We start from the raw sequence: 21,757 nt of genomic DNA, 5'->3' as shown, positions 1-21,757 counted from the left end.
GTTCTTGAAGAACTTCATGTTTTGGCCTCAATCCACCAAGAATAACTTGGATCTAACCGATTTCCACATAAACAAACAAAGATCTTTCATATATCTAAACATATTCACCATAAAAAGGATTGAAAGATGGTTTTCTAACTTTCTTTCAACTCTTTTACACTCAATGTCTTCAAAACCGATAGAAACGAAGCTTGTGCCGGCCTACTACTCATTCTTGTGGTTGTGTGGCCCGAGATCTGGATTCTATCCACGAGGTTCATCGATCTCGGGTTAAACATGGAACACCGTCTCGAACCGTTAACCGACCGGATTTGGATGATTCCTGTCCGATCAGGAGAACCAAGTATTGACAAAGTTTTCGTTGCTTAACTCGTTATCAAAACGCCTCGATAAAACGACAAACAATCAAAGCAACCAAGTGTAAGACGAACTGGACGACCAGGACGGGGTGCCGTCCGATCGGACTGCTGTCCGAACGGACAGCCAAACCGCACGACTGGGAAATCCGAACGACTTGCACTATGGGTCCCACACTTAACCACTTTCACCAACATCTGAAGTCTGATCGTTGAACTAGTTGTTGTTCGATCGAACTACCATTCGGTCGAGTTAACCGCTCGAACATGTGACAATTAAACTTCAACACTTAAACAATTTTCAACATGTTCAATGCGCTAGGGATGCCACCCGATCGAACTGTTGTCCGATCGAGTGACAACCTGCTGTGAACTTGTTCTCACTGAAGTGCCCAACCAATCGGGTTGCCGTCCGGTCGAACGACCGTCCGATCGACCGACCTGAAGGGTAGAGATACTTCAATGTTTTCAAATGCTACCACAAAAACTTCAAAAGTCAAGCCATCATACATAAACACATCTTTCCTAAAGGAAGAAACAATCCACTCGAACGGCCATCCGATCGCACAGCCGTCCGAACGGACTGTCACTCGCACGATCAGCTGTCCGATCGGACTACCATCCGATCGACCAGCTGTTCGACCCACCAACACTTGTTTTCGTTTTACGCATCACTTATCGTATCGTTCTGATCAGGCTAACCATACTCTCAAGCGCTCCCTTCAATCCATTCAACCACTGTGAGTATACTCGATCCCTTTTTGCTTTATGCACTTCTGGGTGTTACATACGTTACTTATACAAAATCACATCAAACACACTACGCAAACCGCTATCGCATGTATACGTGACTAAATGAATGCTTGTTTGTTATGTTTACACATGGAATGTTGTCTACCTGCCTTAGCAACGGTAGTACTATTAGTTTGGACTCAGCACCCGTTCACTTGAGGGTTGTTAAGGACAATTACCTACTTGGCTCACAGTGGTGAGTATGTATCGCGAACTGCCTTGGGCAGTCAACCCGCAGTCATTGGTATCGATAGGTTCATGTCGATAACTAACATGCCTCATTTCACTCTGTGTACGTGCTGGTTATGCGTAACGCTTTCGAACTCTATATGCTAATATCAAACTTGTATGCTCGCCTTTACACTATGTGTATTCACTTTTATTTTAACGTATGTGACAGGTGCTTAAGTTGCTAGGATGCTTAGGTGCATGGTGATGAAATCGAGGCTAGGGAAGGTCTAGAAACAATAAACAATTGTCTGTAATAAAAATCTGAGTTGTCGGAACAGAACAATTTGCCTAGATCTTTTCTGTAATAATTGTATTATCTTGTATGACATGGTATGGGACATGTTGCTTTAAATATTTGGTAATTATAGTTGTTATGGAAACTTCTGGACAATCTGTTTCGCTCAGTGCCGCGCCCTGATGTTTCCGCCATCGGTTGGGGTGTGACATCAAGGCTGAACATCAACGACCCTCTGGCTTACATGTACAACCCGGGATCCCGATGTGGAAATGGGAGAGTATAGCTATGGATTTCATTACGAAACTCCCCCGCACGCCATCAGGTCACGATAGCATTTGGGTTATCATTGATCGTCTTACGAAATCCGCCCACTTTCTTCCAATACGAGAAGACTATAAGGTTGAACGATATGCACGAATCTATACCGACGAAGTCATTTGTCGACATGGGACACCTCGTGATATCATCTCTGACCGCGATGGTCGATTTACCTCGTGCCTTTAGGAAACTTTTCAATCCGCTCTCGGTACTACTCTTAATCTCAGTACTGCTTTCCATCCCCAGACCGACGGTCAGACTGAACGCACGATTCGCACCCTTGAAGACATGCTTTGTTCGTGCGTTATAGATTTTGGTAGTAATTGGGATACGCATTTACCTTTAGTCGAATTCTCGTACAACAACAGTTATCACTCTAGCATTCAAATGGCACCCTTTGAGGCATTATATGGAAGAAAATGTCGATCGCCGATTGTATGGCACGAGATCGGAGACGCGCAAATTACCGGTCCTGAATTATTGCAAGAAACGACTGACAAAATCCTCCAGATACGAGACAATCTCGTGAAAGCTAGGAGTCATCAAAAAAGTTACGTCGATAAACGCCGCAAGCCCCTTGAGTTTGAAGTTGGCGATCACGTACTCCTAAAGGTTTCACCTTGGAAGGGGGTGATCCGATTCGGCAAGAAAGGAAAGCTAGCGCCTCGATAAGTTGGACTGTTTAACATTCTGGAAAGAATTGGCAAAGTGGCCTACAGACTCGAATTACCGGAGGAACTTAGCAACGTACACCCGACTTTCCACGTTTCAAACCTCAAAAAGTGTCTAGCCGAAGAGAATTTGCATGTCCCTCTCGAGGATTTGCATGTGGACGAAACATTACACTTCGTGGAAAAGCCAGTAGAGATCATAGACCGAGAAACCAAGAAACTCCGACGCTCACACATTCCTATAGTGAAGGTTCGCTGGGAAGGAAAACGCGGCGCCGAGTTCACTTGGGAACTCGAAAGTGATATGAAGGCTAAATATCCACATCTTTTCATTACGCCTGTGCCTTAATTTCGGGACGAAATTCCCTAAAGTAGGGGAGGCTGTAACAACCCGACCTTTCGGGTCGTTATAATAAGAAATGTCAGATCTATCATTTCTTGCTTAATTATTACTTTTCGTGCTTAATTACCTTGTACTCTCGAGACTTCAATTACCGCAATGGGTCAACGATAGATGGTAATCGATATATTAACTATTTTAAATTATGATTTACTAATAAGTGAAGTAACAATGCGATGTCATGCGGATACCAAACGCATTCTGAACGCATTTTCAAAACGCAGAAGTCACAACTAAACGTTATTTTACTTAACGCTATCACAATGCAACGCAACACAAACTCGAAACGCAGCTACTGGTATTGTTTGATGTGTGTGTGTTATTATGTGCTTTACTTGTGTGTGCCTCGTATATGTTTTGGGATGATATTCGCAAACGCAATCACAACTCTATCGTAACGCAATATCATCGAAAACTCAAAACACAGATTTACTTTTTGCTTTCTATGTGTTATGTTATTTGTGTAACTACTTGTTTAATGCTATCGCATCGCTTTCTCGCAACTCGCTTAAACGCAACGCAACATTTAACGCACAAAACGAAAGTCAGAACACTAACTCGCACAAGCCGTCGGATCGAATGACCATTCGGTCGAATGGACATCCGACCGGATGACAATCCGACCGGATGGCCATCCGATCGACAGGATGTCCGACCCACTACTCCACCGCCTTAACTCCTCTCACCCTATAAATACTCACCTGTCACATCAACTGTTCACTGATGTGACAGCTCTATCCGACCAACTTGCTCTCAAGCTCTTTTATCTCGATTCAAGGCTATTTTCGTAAGTTTTCTTCCTATATCTTGTACTTCCATCATCACTACACACTTTCTCATCATCTTCTCCACTGAAATCTTACTTTTCCACCATGAAATCACCTGATTTGGACTCTTTGAAGGTGACGTCATCTCGGTTCCTCATAAGAAGTGTAGTGTTACATCATCTCATCAAGATTTGTCCAGATCTAAAGGATTTCCAAACTACTTTACATGAATTTCAACAAAATGAAATCAGTTGGAAGATGATTTCTACTTTTCTTCACTTTTTACTAAGTACCGATGGAATCTAGACTTGTTAAGGCTCTCTACTCAGACTCTAGTTGAGAACCGGTCTGAGAACAGATTTCCACCGAAGAGACGACCTATTCACGGGTTGAACATGAAATCCCATCAAGAACAGTAGGCTGATCAAATGGAGTGATTCTCATCTGATCGACTGAGCTGAACTTGGTAGGGTTTCCCGTTGTTTGACACGTCGGCATGTCGTCTCCGTTAAAACTCAAACTGTTAACTTAGAAAACTTGTGGAATTTTCAAACATCAGATCGCCGATCGAACAGCCATCCGATCAGATGACCATCCGATCGGATGACCATCCGATCGAATGAGTATTCGACCAGGTGACTGTCCTTTATAAGTTCAACACTTGAACAATTTGACAAAACTTCAAAGAATATCACACTTTCAATCAAATAGCCATCTGATCGAATGGCCATCCGTCCGGATGACCATCCGATCGAATAACTTGATTTACACTACAACGAAAACTTCAAAAGTTGAAACGATTTATAAACACGCTCACTCAATCGAATGACCAACCGCTCGAATGGTCATCCGTCCGGATGACCATCCGTCCGGATGACCATCCGTCCGGATGACCATCCGTCCGGATGATCGTCCGACCGACACACCATCCGACACTTATCTCATTTGATGTACAACTTACACGATGTTCAATGCTTACACTATCGTTCTGTGATCAGGCTAATCTCCCACGTGCTCCCTTCAATCCAAGGCTGTGTTTATTTACTAAACACATACTGTGAGTATACTCGAACCCTTTTTCGCTTAACACACTTTTGGGTGTTACATACGTTACCTATATCAAATCACTTCAACACACAACGCAAACACTTTTAAACGCTAACCGCTCTCACATGTTATACGTGTTTCGATGAATGCTTGTATGTTATGTTTGCACAATGATTGTTGCCTGACACCTTAACAACGATAGTACTATAGTTTGGACTCAGCACGTGTCATGGACAGGGGTTGTTAAGGGTTTTACTTCACATGGTCATAGTGGTGATAATGTGTTGCACATTCTACACTCACAGCCATGTCGGTTGCATATGCCATTGTCGATAGCTTACTTGCTTCACATTTCTACGTGTTACATGTTGGTTATGCGTAAACGCTTTCGCTATACTATATGCTACTTAAACTTATGTACTCACCTTTACAATCTGTGTATTGATTTTATTTGAACGTATGTGACAGGTGTTTAGGATGCTATGTTCCGCTGTGATGAATCAAGCTAGGTGGTCTAGAAACGTCATTCAATAAAATCTGAGTTGTCGGAACAGCTTATTTGTTTTCGAGAACAATGTCTGTAATAAGTGTTTTTACTTTATATGTTGATGGTATGAGACGTTAACGATTAATATATTGTCATTAATAGTTGTTATGGATTCTCTTGAACAATCTGTTTCGCTCAGTGCCACGCCCCGATGATTCCGCCATCGGTTGGGGTATGACAAGTGTTGAGGTGGTGTTTGCTGGTGGTAAAAGGGTGGTGGTTGCTGATGGAGTGGTATTTAAGTTATTTACATAATTAGTCCCTGAAAAGGTGAAATAACCAAACTTCCCTCATGTGCAAGGCAAATGACTAGATTCAACAAAAAGAGTAATTGTTTTATGGTTAAAGGACATAACGTGTAGGATTTGGAAACATTAAGTACAAAACTCATCAATTTTAAAGGTAAAGGACACCGCCTGAAATTTGGTATAAGGATAAAGGATAAAACTTGCAATTCACTCTAAAATGATGATTCTAGCTTTGCAGGTTTGATACTCCATTTCATTTTAATTTCATTTTTAACATGTTAGATGTAGATTTTTTTTCACAAATAGGTGATTTGAACATCAAAAGAGTGATTTCAGGTGGGCATTGAATATGTGATTGTTTTTAGGTATGTCACTGATTGAATCGGCGACTTTTAAACCAAAATCCTGCAAACCCGCAAGTATTATGCATACATTCTAAATTGTCCTTAAAGATCGTTGTTTGGAACCACTACTTTCAGAAAGTCGTTTGAACCACTATATTCCAGAACATCGTTGTTTGATGATACAACTTAACTTAAGTCCTTGTTTGAAAACAAAACCTCACTGAAAAGTCCTTGTTATGTATGAAGATGTTATTGAAAGTCGCTATTTCAAACCATGACTTAACTTAAAGTCGCTTAATAGTTTAACAACATCATAAAGTCGTTGTTTGGATGCACTACTTTCTTTAAAAGTCGTTGAATTGATCAGTGATATTATAAAGTTACTGCATTATCATTATTCATTCACGTGATGTGCTGAAAAAGATGTTGGATGTGAATAGTTACAATGCAGAATAATAGTAGGCATCGATCATACTTCACGGAGCTGTTTGTTTTATTATTTGAATAGTGAGTAGTCACACTAAATAGTAACTGTAGGCTAGAAAACGAATATTTTCAAACTAAATCGTCATCTCCTCCATGTGTCCCCATCGCATGGCGCGACGGGAACTAGTTTGACTTTCTTTGACTTTTGCGTACGCATGAGTTGTGCGTACGCAAGGGTCATGCGCTTGGGGTCCTACGCCTATAAATAGGGCAGTGATGTGCATGACTCATAAGTTTTGGCAGTTTTCAGGATTGAGAGGAGATCGAACTGTGTGTTCTCTTCCAGAGCTTAATGATGTATGCTCTATCAGTATGAATTGCAAGCTAATAAATCGAGTTGACTAAATGTCATGCTGCCGAAATTTCTACTGAATTAGTATTATCTCTATCTAATCTTTCGTTTAAACACTGTTTCGGGTCCTAGCAGTATGCTTGTCAAACATTCTAAGTTTAAAGCACATAATTAAATTACTTTTGTCAATTGTATACTGTTGATTTATATGTTTATCTAGCACATGTAAAATAATCTAGTGTGCTCTACTAACTACCGTTAAAAACAACATGAATAACAAATTGTGTTATTTTTTTATGAAAATCATGAAGATATGCAAGTTGACCAAGAAAATTAGCAAAATAGGCCTTAAATTTATGGACTCGTAAAGTAAGCAATCCAAAACAACTAATGAGAGGATGACAAATAAGGAAAATCGACACCTCCATAACCCACAATTCTGTTTCATCTATTATTACATAAAAACATGAGAAATGACAAGAGACATGTCGAGGAGATAAAACTCACAACCTAAAATCATCATAAATTTATTTGGACCTATAAATCATCAGAACTGAGAAAAATAAAATGAGTCGTCAATATCAGATTCATGGTTATGATTATGGTTGTAAAACAAGGTCTTCAAGGCCGAGTACTCTCCAAGTAGTCACTACAAGGTAGGTTGCCGAGTCGACTTTGTTCAACTCTGCCTAATTACTCTGAATCGATCAAACGTGAACCTCGGCCAGAATCGGATCTAGTAGGTAAACTTGGGACAGGTTTAACTTAAAAAAAATAAAACATAATTTCTATGGCTATCATATTAAAGCATGAATATCATTTTCACGTATTTTGTTATAAATATTAGTAAATTTGTGTTATTTGACATATATTTAATTTCCGAAAACTGATTTCTTTATAATTTAACATGTCCGAGTACTCTCAACTCTCATGTCGACTGATTAGGGAGCGTTTAGCGACTTTTGCAACTATGGTTATAATAAGGAAAATCATCATTATCTATAAGGGTAGAATTAATGAAGTTATTTCTCATATTTAATTTAAAAAATTCATGTTTAAATGTCAATATATTTATGCATTCACTAAGGTATTTGGAATATATTGGCCTTCTTGGATATGTTGGCCATAACTGTAATGATCAAAGACTTTAATTATTTATGAAATGAAACTGATGGAAATCTTTGTCACGTACTATAATTCCAATTAGTCAAAATCAAAAATCCATATCAAGATGTCTTTAGATCATGTATTGTATTTGATAAGTGTTTGGAATATTGTTTTTCCATGAAAGTGGCCATAAATCAAACTTATCACATTATATATCATTACAATTTGAAATGGCAAACATAGTGTATACTTGAGTTTATTGCATTCCTCCTCTATACTTTTGAGTCTTTTATATTTGCCCCAAATGTTTATTAACTTTTAAATCTTGACACTTTGATGAGAGACACTCATCAAAGGTCATTCTTCTCCACGTGTTCAGAGATTATACTTCATGAAATAAACCATCTTGACACTCATCTGAAGTTATGCTATTCCACGTGTTAAGGAGTTTCATTTGTGTTTAACACGTTTTCACCCCTAATTGCTAGGGTTTAGACTTAGGTTTCTCACTTTATATTCATTATTCAGTATCAATTGTTGCTCTTCATAGCTTTCAAGGGTTGGAATGGAATAGGCATCTTCTTCAGGTGATTTGCATTCATATTTTCTGAAATTGCATTTATGTTTGTTCTTCTATGTCTATTAACTGTTCGTTTAAAATGTTAGCAAACGAACATAAACAATAAGATCCGTAGTTTAATTTCCTGTGTTCGTGTTGGGTTTCATTTGTTTACAGGCCTATTATGCATTTAAAATTGTGATTTAATCTTTTTTATCCTTATTGCCCAATTCATAATTAGGGTTTCTGCTGCTAGATTTTTCTAATTAGAACTATGATATTGGGATTTGGTACCTGTGGCTTCATTGGAGGTGAATATTTTATAATTGTTTTAAAGTCTAGATCTTGGGTGACATGTGTTTGTCTTGTAGTTGTTTTATGTTGAGTTTAGACAGTTTTTTTTTTTTTTTTTTTTTTTTTTGCAAATCTTCATGATAAAAAAGAGGGGATATAGGTGCACTGTGTGTTATTTTTTGCTTTGCGATTTAGATTGATGTGTGATTACAGTTGGGATTTTTTTTTGGTAGAACAGATCGCAACAATATTTTGATTTGTGATATAATAATGCTTCTATGTTCTTTTTTGCTGTCAAATTCTACTTGCGTAGTGAAATTATCAGATCCGTATTGTACATAACCTATGCGTATTGTGATGTACTGCTTGTATATTGTTTTCTGGTGTTCGTTTTGTACATAATCTATGTGTAATGTGCTGTAAGGCTAGCTTGTATATTGTTTTCTGGTGTAAAATTCTACTTACGTCCTCATATTAAAGCCTAATGTCAGATTCGTGTTGTACATAATCTGTGTGTATTGTGATGTAATGCTTGTGCCTGGGATTCTTATGTGGGGGAAAGAATTGACCTCGTGGGCTTATTGTATACACCTAATTCATTCAACTGTTTTGCAATTTATATAAATAATTAAGCATTTAACTGATATAAAATAAAGTCTTATGTTCTTCTATTGTAGTATAATATATATATGGTTATCTTTTGTTTGCGTTAGAAGTGTTACGTTCAGCATTTTACAAAAGCCCTTATGTTCAATTGTGGTTCTTTATCTTTCTTGGAATGTGCTCTTGCTGGCTAAAGTTACAGGTCCCTAATAAATCATACACTATGTCCTCCCACACTAGCCGCCATATAAGCAATATAACAGTGAACCATTTTGATTTTTTTCCGTAAAACTACTCATTTCAACTCTCAGGTGAACCATTTTGGTCAAACCTTTTTTGACACGAACCAGATTGTTATATTTAAAATACCACAAATTGGATTAAAATAATCCCTCATTTTCTTAGTTGGCCAAAAATAATTCAAACTTAGAATATTCTTACCATTTGTCCCAACTTTCTAGCAATTTTTTTTCAATGAACATCCGTTAAAAAAACTTAACCCAATTAGTTTTTTTTGCTGATGTTGACATATGAGGTGGAAAAAAAATTATATTCTGTGTCCAGATCAGCAAAAAAACAAAAAATATCCACAACATCATCAATGTCAGCGTAAAACTATCCACATTAGCAAAAAACTACTGAGTTACATTTTGTTTACCGGGTGTCCATTAAAAAAATAAGCTAGAAACTTGGGACTGGTCGTAAGAATTCTCAGTTGGGATTATTAGTAACCAACTGCGAAACTTGGGACTGGTCGTAAGAATTCTCAGTTGGGATTAAAAAAATCCAATTTGCTATAAAATAATGGCTCGGGTACCGTTTCGGTACCGGTACCCGTTTTTAGGGATTTTCGGTACCGGTACCCGTTTTTAGGGATTTTCGGTACCGGTACCGGTACCGAGCTCATCCCGAATGTAGACCATTAAGCTACCTTTTTCCCATTGTTCTTATATATTTATACGTTTAGCAACTATTATAATCAGTGAACGGTAATCATATGCAGGGATCATTATATTATCTTGTAAAGTGATTGGTAGTAAAGAAGTGAAGCTGGAAAGTCATCAGGAGGGTTCACTGTGTTGCCAAGGTACTTATCTTTTTTCACCTTACTCATACAAATATGCATTATGGTAGTATGGTTCATTTTGGATTAAAAAGAAGGCACGAGATTTTATATATAAGTCCAGGTTGTGTGGTTGTTTGGTAAATTATTTTTATTTAAATACACAGTCTAAGAGAGATCAACATAGCTCTGTTCAGTTGGGTCAATTTCTACCTAATATGCACTTAATGACCAGAAAGTTTATATCCAGATTTTTATGTCATGTTTTCCTATATTTTCCAATCTTAGTTTAAAAGTTCATGACATATTAAATTGGTAATACTACTAAGTTACTTTTTTAGTGAATTATAATAAATATGTCCAGGTATGATACTATACATATGTGCTTTTTTCCTATCTTGGGGTACCTATTTTTCTTTAGGCTCTTTAGGATTCCTTCGTTATAGGTTTACTTCGTTCGTATTACTGTTGTGATCCTTAAATCGACACATATTGGATGGAAAACCAACTAAAGGGTCGCCAAAATAAGAGACGACGTGCTGCGGTAAGTAGTGAGCAGTCTATTTCATTTCCTTTGCCTCAGAGTGATAATTCTGATAGCTCACAAAATTTGTCAGCTAGACGTAGAGCAATTTTAGCTAAGAATGCTCGAACTGAAGTATCTCATGTTCAAACGTCATCTTCATCAACTTCTCGCCAACCACATTTGTCTGAAGGGTCGTCCATTTCGCCCATGTATTTAGATATTGGCAACTGTAGTGAGGTATGTGAGTATTGTAATGCGCGTTTTTGGTATGATGAGCGCCTTAAAGCTTCTCCTCTTAGTCGACGTCCACGGTACAACCAATGTTGTAAGGGTGGTCGAGTTAAATTACAACATCCACGCGAACCTCCTGACAACATAAAGCACCTTTTCGAAAGACATGATTTCTTAGATAATATTCGTGCTTATAATTCCATGTTTGCGATGACTTCTTTTGGCGCGACTACTGATGACTCTATAAATTTAACCTCTGGGCCTTATGTTTTCAAAGTTAGCGGTCAGATATGTCATCGTATTGGATCTATTTGCCCCCCTTCTGGCGAACGCCCTCGATTTTTGCAAATGTACATATACGATACCGAGAATGAACTTTCTAATAGACTTCATGTGTTTGGTGAACATGGAGCATCGTCTTTAGATGCGGATATTGTTGCACTTCTACTACAAACGTTAGATTCCACTAACAAGGTGGTGAGACTTTTTCGTACTGCTCGAGATCTTTCTCTTTCGGCAGATGTTCCTGATTTTGCTATTCGTTTATACAGCAATGTAAACGAAAAATCGTACGATACCCCATCAATTGGCTCGATTGGTGCTATTGTATATGAAGATCAAGTAAGAGCATCTAATTTTGATATAATTATTCGTCCGAAAGATGACGTCCCCCAACGTGTTAGTAAGTTGCACTCTCTATATATGGCGTTGCAGTATCCATTGCTGTTTGTTTTCGGAGAACAAGGGTGGACTCCGGAGCTTCGGTTAGCGGATGATGCTTCGTCACGTCCAAAGCAACTTACTATGAACATGTTCTATAGCTATCATCTTCATGATCGCTTTAGTTTATATACTCATTTGCTTAGGGGTGGACGTTTGTTTCAACAATATTTAGTAGATGCGTATATTTGTATCGAACAAAATAGATTAGAATACATACAATCGCATCAAGATCTTTTTAGAACTGAGTACTTGCAAGGTATTCATGACGCGCTGATACGAGGTGATACAAATTGTCATGACATTGGTAAGCGGACCGTTTTACCTTCATCTTTCACTGGTGGCCCGAGGTACATGTACAAACATTATCAAGATGCATTAGCAATTTGCCGTGTACATGGAAATCCCCAATATTTCATAACGTTTACCTGCAACGTAAAATGGCCGGAGCTTAAACGATATTTAGCCGAAACGCCACACGTAAAAGTGCAAGACCGCCCGGACATTATCGCTAGAATTTTCCGGGTGAAAGTTGACGCTTTCATGGGCTATTTACGCTCTGGTGCCCCTTTTGGTGAGGTTGTGGCAGGTGATTGCATGTCTTATTTTCCTTGCGCTTTCTTCGATTCTCATCACCAATTTTGATCTTTCCTTTTAACCTTTGTCATTTGTCTAATTTTTATTTCTAGATTTATATACTATAGAATTCCAAAAAAGAGGGCTACCTCATTGTCATACTCTTTTGTGGGTCAAGCCATGTAACAAAATACAAAGTCCAGATGACATTGATAGTTACATCTCCGCTGAGATTCCGAACCCGACGGTAGAGCCAGTTCTTCATAAAATTGTCACCGAACTCATGTTACATGGACCCTGCGGATTACCTAAACCAAATGCTCCTTGCATGATTGACGGCACCTGCTCAAAGAATTTTCCAAAAAATTATGAATCCGCCACAAGATTCGACAAAGAAGGTTATGCTCATTACAAAAGAAAGGCGGATGGTTTCTTCGTCATTAAGAATGGCGTCACTTTGGATAACTCATTTGTTGTTCCTTACAACAAAGACTTGCTGCTTCGATTTGATGCGCATATTAATGTCGAATATTGTGGTTGGAATATGGTTATCAAGTATCTATTTAAGTACATATCAAAAGGCGCCGACCGCATTCGTTTTACAGTTACAAAAACATCAAATGTTCCTGATGCGCCTAACCATACATCTTCGTCTTCATTTGATGAAATTAAAAATTTCGTTGATGGTCGTTTCATATGTCCACATGAGGCCGCATGGAGGATATTTGATTTCCCTATTCACAGTAGAAATCCTGCCGTTCAAGTATTGGCTGTGCATTTAGAGAATATGCAGAACATCAGTTTCCGCGATTCACAGCAATTACAAAACGTTGTGGACAATCCTATAGCAAAAAAGACGACCTTAACAGAATGGCTACACAACAACATATTAGACGATAAAGGCCGACATCTTCGTTACGTTGACTATGTTTCAGAATACAGGTGGGACACTTCAGGAAGATGTTGGATACGTAGGGCCACAAATAGAACGCCAGCTATAGGAAGACTCATATACGTCCATCCGTCTTGTGGCGAGACTTTCTACTTACGTATGCTGCTAGGCCATCAAACTGGATGCCGAAATTTTTCGGACATACGCACCGTTGGTACGGAAATTTTCCCAACATACAGGAATGCATGTGAGAAACTCGGCCTACTTGATAATGATGACGAATGGACATATGCATTCACGGAAGCATCCGTTTGGGCAACTTCAAAGGAACTACGGTCTCTCTTTACACACATGTTATTATTTTGTGAGATATCAAATCCCTTATCACTATGGAGAGACCATTGGCGTGCTATGAGTGATGACGTTGTCTTAAATATCGAACGGGATACTGGTTTTAAACCTACTAACATAAGCGATGAAGATTTACAACAACACGTCCTATTTGAGATTGAACTACTTCTCAATTCTAGCGCAAGTTCTTCATCGCTTTGTAACTTTGGCTTACCAATGCCACGTTCTGAATTTGCTTCCATTTTAAAGAATCGTCTTGTAATGGAAGAAAAGAACTATGACATACAGAAAATGTCCTTTGATCATGAACTTCTAAAAAATGCTCTTCATCCCCAACAATTTGCCATCTATGATTTAGTAGTCAAATCAATCGCACAAGAAAGACAAATACTGCTTTTCGTTTATGGCCACGGAGGTACCGGTAAGACGTATTTATGGACAACTATTATTTGTGCATTACGAGCTTCTAGCAAAATAGTTTTAGCTGTTGCGGCTTCGGGGATTGCTTCTTTATTGCTACCATCCGGAAGAACTGCTCACTCAAGGTTCAAGATACCTCTAGAATTAACTGATGATTCCCTTTGTGACGTAAAAAAAAATACCCAGCTCGCGCAACTTCTTAAAGAAACTTCTCTTATAATTTGGGACGAGGCACCCATGAGTGACAGGCGATGTTTTGAGTCACTTGATAAAACACTAAGGGATATACTAGATAATTCATGTGATCCTTTCGGTGGAAAATCAGTATTGTTAGGCGGCGATTTTAGACAGACACTTCCTGTTAAACCAAAGGCTACAAAGTCTGCCATCATTAATTCATCCTTGCCCAAATCATATTTATGGGGTTGTTTCAAAGTGATGAAGCTAACTGAAAATATGCGGCTTCATCGACCTAATCTAAGTAGCAAGGACAAAGCGGACATCGCGTGGTTTTCTTCATGGCTACTCGATGTTGGTGATGGTAAGATAGGTGAACCTATTGTAGAAAACGACTCCGACAGTAAAAATATAGATATTCCATCGGAGTTTCTTGTGCCCTTTGATGATAATTCTTTGTCTGAGCTTATTCGATTCATTTACGATGAAGACACGCTTCGCAATCCGACAATAGCAAAGTTCTCAGATAAAGCTATCGTCTGCCCTAAAAATAAAACAGCTGATGAAATCAACAACTTAGTCCTCAGTATGTGTGAAGACTCAACTGTAACCTACTTAAGTTCAGATTCAATGATCCCACACGCAAATGATAGAGGAGATACCGAAATGCTTTATCCAGTCGAATACCTTAACGTCTTAAGTTTCAGCGGATTACCGCCACATCGTTTAGACTTGAAAGTCAACACTCCGATAATTTTGCTGCGAAACATTAATCAGACTTCAGGCCTCTGCAATGGAACAAGGCTATTAATATCTAGATTATTACCAAAGATTATTGAGGCTCAAGTTATAACTGGAATTGCTATAGGTCATCGTGTTTATATACCTCGAATTACTTTTGTACACAATGACAAGCAATTACCTTTTGTGTTTAAGAGGAAACAATTTCCAATCAAAATTTGTTATGCTATGACTATAAATAAAAGCCAAGGTCAATCATTAAATAAAATTGGCGTATACTTGCCTGAGCCAGTTTTCGGCCACGGCCAACTATACGTAGCTTTCTCTAGAGCAACTTCCCTTCATGCTTTAAAAGTTCTTATAATTCCACAAAAAGACGCCCCTCAAGCGAAAACAAAAAACATGGTTTTCTCTAACTTTCTAGATGAAATACATTCCAACCAGGTACATGTACATATGTATGTAAGTGTGTATATATACATATATATATATATATAATATGTATGTATATGTGAATATAGATGAATATAAACAACTACAAATGCCTATAATTGTATATATACACATATTAATACATGAACACACACATCTATACAAATGAACATATATTTTGTAAAATGTTGAATTTATGCATGTGTACATTATACATACATTTTTTTATAGTGACCATAAGTACATGCACTTACATAACATTTGATACAATTGCTAACAGGAAACTGCTAATGGCTTGTAAAAGCATTTCAAGTATTACAGCTGGTGACGGTGCAGAACCGATCGAAATACGTGTAATCAGAAAATGGCTTTCATTTGTCTACAAAGAGGAGTACTGCTTCTTATTTGTTGACAGAGAGGTACAGTATTCATTCCATCATTATATCAAAAAAATTTCCCATCTAATGTTCCCTTGAAGAAATTGTAATATATACATCTACACATTTTCCAACTTATCCTTCGTTTTACCAGTAGCAATATGATTCAAAATTGAATACTTCAACCTATCTTCACAATAATATATATATATATGCTTATTATATATGCAGCTAACTATATATATAAAGGCATCATGAGATTTCTTTTACTTAATAAACATATATATGTATATAATCTGTGTATGTATATGTATGTATGTATCTATACCTATTTACATATCTATGCATACCCATAGATTCCTAACAATGATAGCTTAAACAGGGTACTGCAATTGAAGCTATCGGTAGCAAACGTGATAAAGCATTTCTAGATGCCAAGCTTGTGTTGCAATCATGTTACCGTGTGACAAATTATTTGTCTGCCAGAGCAAGGCAGAGCCATAATGTCGTACCACGTGCAGCTACCATCAAACTTGGACGGGGAACTCACTTTACACCTATAGATGACTCTGCTTTCCCTACTAACTACTTCAACTTTCTCCCGTTTAACAGGCTGCGAGACCGTGAGGGTAATCATTTTCTGCTCACAGGTTCGTTCACTTACTTTTGTATCTTAGATATAAACACGTAATTTTTCGACTGATAAGTGCCTTCCTTACTTTTTAAAACACATCTCATGTAATCAATGTGACATTCATTCAATTCGGAGTGACACTATTGGGAACGCAACTCCAATTTATGGTTCTGAATTTTATTTGTCACAAAATTGTCGTATGATTAAACATCCTTACTGGCAATTATCAAGCGACTTCATTAATAACAATATTAATTACATCTACTTAGCACGATTTGTAGTCCAAATGGAAAGTTCACTATAACAATATTAATTACAACTTGTAAAATTTTAGCTACCATATGTTTATGCTTCTCATTGCATTTATCTTTATAACTTTGACACTAAATGTCCACTGCAGACTACATTGGCAGGTTTGATACTATTACTTCTGATGGTCCAACAAAAACAAACAAGCGACTGATGAAGCTTTTAGTTGAAGACGACAGGTAGACTCACTTTATCAGTAATAATTGTATCGTACTCGCACAAAGGCTGATATTTAATAACTCCTTTTTCCAGTGAAAATTTCATTGAAGTGGCACTTTGGGAAGAGGTAGCCAACACGGTTAACAAAGAGGCTTTGATTCAAGAACCTTTCCCATGCATCATTGCAATAACTTCACTTAAGGTGTCCGAATTTAATTATCTGCAAATGAAATCGACTGCCCCTACCCACATATATATCAACCCTGATATTGAGGAAGCATCATCATTAGCTACCAGGTAAGAAACTATTCAACCTTGGCATACATACACTCACATACGAAAGAGAGAGAGAGAGGATGTGTGTGTACATATTTATACATAAATATTTATAGAAATACATCATATTGACACTCCTAACAGAATTTTGCAATGTCAAATATAAATCTTTACAGATTCAAAGAGAGATACACAGCCATCTCTATAAATCAAAGGAACTTGGTGACCTTAAGAGAATTGGCTGAAAAGGATCCTTCAACAAATAGTGTAAGATATTACCAATATTTCATTACATATTGTATGCTAGATGATCACTAATTAGTTCATTTATTTATAGCATAAAATCTAACATCAATAATTCGGTACACTTTAAATACAATGCTTTAAATACAATTTCTTTGTGTTACTACAGGAAAGAAAATTCACATGTGTTGCTTCAATCATCAGCTTTACTCAAGGAAGGACATGGTACTACAAAGGCTGCGTAAAATGCAACAAAAAATTAACTCCAAAGTCAGCTGCATTAGCATGCGAAAACCATCCCGATGTAGAACAACCAAAGTTACTGTAAGCACGCTCAATAAATACACGTAGTGTACATCAATATATTCAGTGTTACTAATACAATACCAAATTTACACCAACAGTTACTGCCTTTGCGCGACCATAGCAGATACAACAGGCACCGCTACTGTTACTCTCTTTGATGAAGCCATGAATTCACTCGTGCAAACCCGGTGTGAAGAGCTCATAATCCAGCAAGGCTACACGGATCCCTACGTTATACCGGACAAAATTGAAGCATTTAAAGGTGTTACTAAAACATTTCACCTTCAATTTAACAACCGGCCTCAGTCAGGTTCCTCCCAGTACATTGTCAACAATGTTTCCGATCATACTAACATTCCCGATGAAGAAAAGAACGCTGTGACAACGCTGACTGTGTCTGAAGGTAATACCACTAACACACTTTCATCTGCTTCATCATATACAATTGTTAATTCCTTGGTATTGTACTAGATCCACAGCAACATATGATGTCCACTCCAGTTTCAGAGGCAGCTACCATTTCCCCCATCACTCTAGCAGAAGAACAAAATGATGCTTTAACAATACCACCAGTCTCTGACGGTAATTACACTACCACACTTTCATTTACTTCATTATATAAAAGTTGTTAATTCTCCTGGTATTTTACTAGATCCACAGCAACAAACGATCTCCACTCCAGTTTCAAAAGCAGCTACCATTTCCCCCATCACTCCACCAAATATGTGTGTCCACAAAAGGCAACTTCTTAACTCACCAGGTATAATATCAATTTTATTATAAATATTGTCATGTCCTTAGCAATACTCATGAATTCACTTTTGTTAAGTTCGCTAATGGCTAATTCTACATATATCAATAATAATCAGCATGTAATTCTACATATATCAATAATAATCAGCATGTGAAATTGTCTTTTACATTACAGTATTACATTTTTCATTAGATGTATGGATAGAGTACTTATATCATAAAATGTTTTCTTTGATGACCTTTCTCAGACGAAGATAGCAAGAAGATGAAGTCTGCCAATGCTCCAAAATCCAAGCAGGACTAATGTAGAACACACGTAACTAGCGCTAACCTTTTGGCCAGCATACACAACAGTGGTCCACTTTCAAGACATCGTTTTTTGTGCTGCAATCTTAGTGAATACCATCACTTCTTTTGTTGCTGCACCTTTCATTACCATCTATGAATGGTCCACTCCACTTCTGAAGTCATGCTTTTTGGGATGTAATCCATGTGAACCACTATCACTTCTTTGGCTTCACCACCTTTAGTTAGTTATCATGTATATATAAAAATAATCAAATGTATGCTGGCATAATCTTTGGTATGTAAACATCTCAATGTATGGGCGCCTTCAAAGGCTAATATATAATTGTCCTTTATAATTTAGCAGTCTACATAGCCATTCGCAGCGAAGCGCGGGTACCTCTACTAGTTTTAATTATTTATGAACGAAAATGATGGAAATATCTGCCTTTATTATAATCATATTATTATTTTGATAGGAAAATCTTTGTAAGAGAAAAAGAGAAATGGAGAGAGTCTGTTTATTACAAATATGAAGAACAAATTATTACGATAATAAAAGGACAAACTGCATAACTTTGGATTCGATTCCTATAAAGGGGGTTTTCTCATATTTATTACAGCATGGGAGGGGGCGTGAATCAACACGTGACAATTACTTTTTTATTTATGTCTAAAAATAAATAAAATCAATAAATAAACCAACTATTTAATCAACACTAGCCACCTCATCACCATCCCTCCCCCACGCCACCATCTCCACGCCATTTGGGGCGTTGTGCTCGGCGTTGGAGAAGCCCCACGCCACAACCCCAACGTCCACACCGTGTGGTCTAAGAATTAAAGAGTACACTATATTTTAGCCATTAATTTATGGGTTTAAATATAGTATAAACATGATCCAACAAGTTATTTATCAACAAGTAAACACGTTTAACTAAATGAGTCAGACTTGACTAAACTAGCTGCTTAGGGGCTTGTTGCGTTAGTTTCTATACAACTTTCAAAGGGGTCTTCAAATTATATGTTAGTCATCTTACGTGAAAGCTTGAAGGTTTGAGAAATAAACATCAATTTATGCAATTCAAATGTAATAATTTCATACTTTCATATGCGTTTTGTGTTTTTAATGTAAATTTATAACTTTGGAATAGGGATGGTAATGGGTCGGGTTCAGGTTGGGTATTGGTAATCTCATACTCATACCCGATTATAAAATCGTGTCCCATACCCGACCCAATACCCGTCGGGTATCGGGTATATCCGTGGGTACCGGGTATACCCATTAGTTTGTTAAAAGATATACGTTGGGATTTCTAAATACATTTTTTACTATTATAATTATTATATAATTTTATTTATACAACAACTATTATAAATTAAAAATGTACATTACATACATATAAGTTTTATCATAAATTAATAATAACTTTAATATACTTATACACTTAGCTGTATAGTGGAGGGTTCAAATGAGAAAAAAGAAATTTGTAAGAATAAAAAATAAGAAGTTTCAACCAATAAGAATGTTTCATTTTACTTCATTTAATATTTGTATTTAATTTTAATATAAGGGTATATTGGTAAACTTACATAAATCATTAATTTGTATTCTTCCCCTTTAATAACTAGCTAAATTAAATTTGTAACTCATTTTCAAAATATATATTTTTTCCAAATTAAAAAAAAACAAATTAATTTAAAGTGTAGAATAAATTACTAGTTGTGTAGGATAAATTACGAGTTGTGTAGGATATTTCGAGGTGTGTAGGATAAATTTCGACTGTGTAGGATAAAATTCTATAATGTGTAGGGTATATGCAGAAAAATTTTGATATGTGTAGGTTTTGTAGATTATATGTAGGATAATTAATGATTACTTGACTAATTAATTAAAGAGAGAAAAATTAATGATATGAGTTATAAATGAAATAGCATTTTACTAAATACTAATATGTTCTTTCTTCTTTTTATTTTCACATTAAATTCCTTCTCAAATGAACATTCCCCTACATGTATATACTTCACAACATATAAAATATAAATACTGTTATCAAATGCATATACTAAAAGAAATTTTTTTTTTACATTATCAAAATACTAAAATAAATCAATAATAGAAAAGTGTTAATGGAAAGTAAAAATATAAATTAAAAAATCGGGTATATGATCGGATATATAGTTTGGGTAAACGGGTATGTGGTTTCGGGTAATCGGGTCGGGAATCATCTAATCCCATACCCGACCCATACCCGCGAAAATTTTTAAAACTAATCCCATACCTGGCCCAATACCCGTCGAGTATCGGGTATACCCGTCCCATTTGTATCGTGTTCCGGGTATACCCATCGGGCTCGGATATTTTTGCCATCCCTACTTTGGAAAAGTATTAGGAAAAAGAAAGTTTTAATCTTTCAATTCAGATAAGTTGAATCTGTATCAACATGTGAATATATGAAATTATGGATATAAAGTTTCTCAGCTTCATATTTAATTCAATTCCTTTTTAATTGGTGTATAGGTATTATTGTCTAGTGGAGATGTATATGATCGGGTGGTTCCGATGGTGGCACGATGATACTCCAGTAGTCCATCTGGTCTGTCAGTGATCCAAATTTGTTGGCTCATGTGGATCCCACCTTGAGAACAGATGATAGAAAACCAAAATAGTTCTGCAATCAACTAATCCATAATAACAGTGTTTTAGATTCATTCTCCTCCTAATGACAAAGGCATCAAACAACTGTTGCTTCTATGGTCTGCTACAAAGCTAAGGTCTGTTCGTTCACAAAGTCTACTAAAGCTAAACCGCTGATGAAGACCAAAGGTCTGCTGGAAGCAAAGGTTTGATCATCCTTTGAAGAAGGTCTGCTAAAGCTTCATCAGAAGACAAAGCTCATTAGAGGATAGAGTCATCAGAGTTTGTAATTAGTGCTTTGTAATGTAACACTGTTTAGCTTAGCAGATGTTAGGAGTTGTTATAGTT

General features: G+C 37.0%; 2 protein-coding genes across 2 annotated transcripts; both read left to right on the top strand.

Moving 5' to 3' along the window:
- Positions 1-8,112: 8,112 nt before the first annotated feature.
- Positions 8,113-19,212, top strand: LOC110889562 (replication protein A 70 kDa DNA-binding subunit B). The gene is made up of 12 exons (XM_022137116.2): positions 8,113-8,431; positions 10,304-10,387; positions 15,710-15,848; positions 16,189-16,456; positions 16,841-16,928; positions 17,002-17,205; positions 17,361-17,451; positions 17,597-17,751; positions 17,832-18,136; positions 18,205-18,315; positions 18,386-18,493; positions 18,735-19,212. Exons 3-12 carry the CDS (start codon positions 15,720-15,722, stop codon positions 18,788-18,790), a joined length of 1,515 nt encoding a protein of 504 aa, XP_021992808.1. The 5' UTR covers positions 8,113-8,431; positions 10,304-10,387; positions 15,710-15,719; the 3' UTR covers positions 18,791-19,212.
- On the top strand, positions 10,860-15,720 carry LOC110887742. The gene is made up of 3 exons (XM_035974253.1): positions 10,860-12,429; positions 12,545-15,124; positions 15,710-15,720. The coding sequence occupies exons 1-3, from the start codon at positions 10,860-10,862 to the stop codon at positions 15,718-15,720; spliced, it is 4,161 nt and encodes a 1,386-aa protein (XP_035830146.1).
- Positions 19,213-21,757: the final 2,545 nt, after the last annotated feature.

This window comes from Helianthus annuus, chromosome 6 (assembly GCF_002127325.2).
Source record: "Helianthus annuus cultivar XRQ/B chromosome 6, HanXRQr2.0-SUNRISE, whole genome shotgun sequence".
Lineage (NCBI taxonomy): Eukaryota > Viridiplantae > Streptophyta > Magnoliopsida > Asterales > Asteraceae > Helianthus > Helianthus annuus.
The sequence above is the reverse complement of the archived record's forward strand: the minus strand, read 5'-3'. Positions and strand labels throughout refer to the sequence as shown.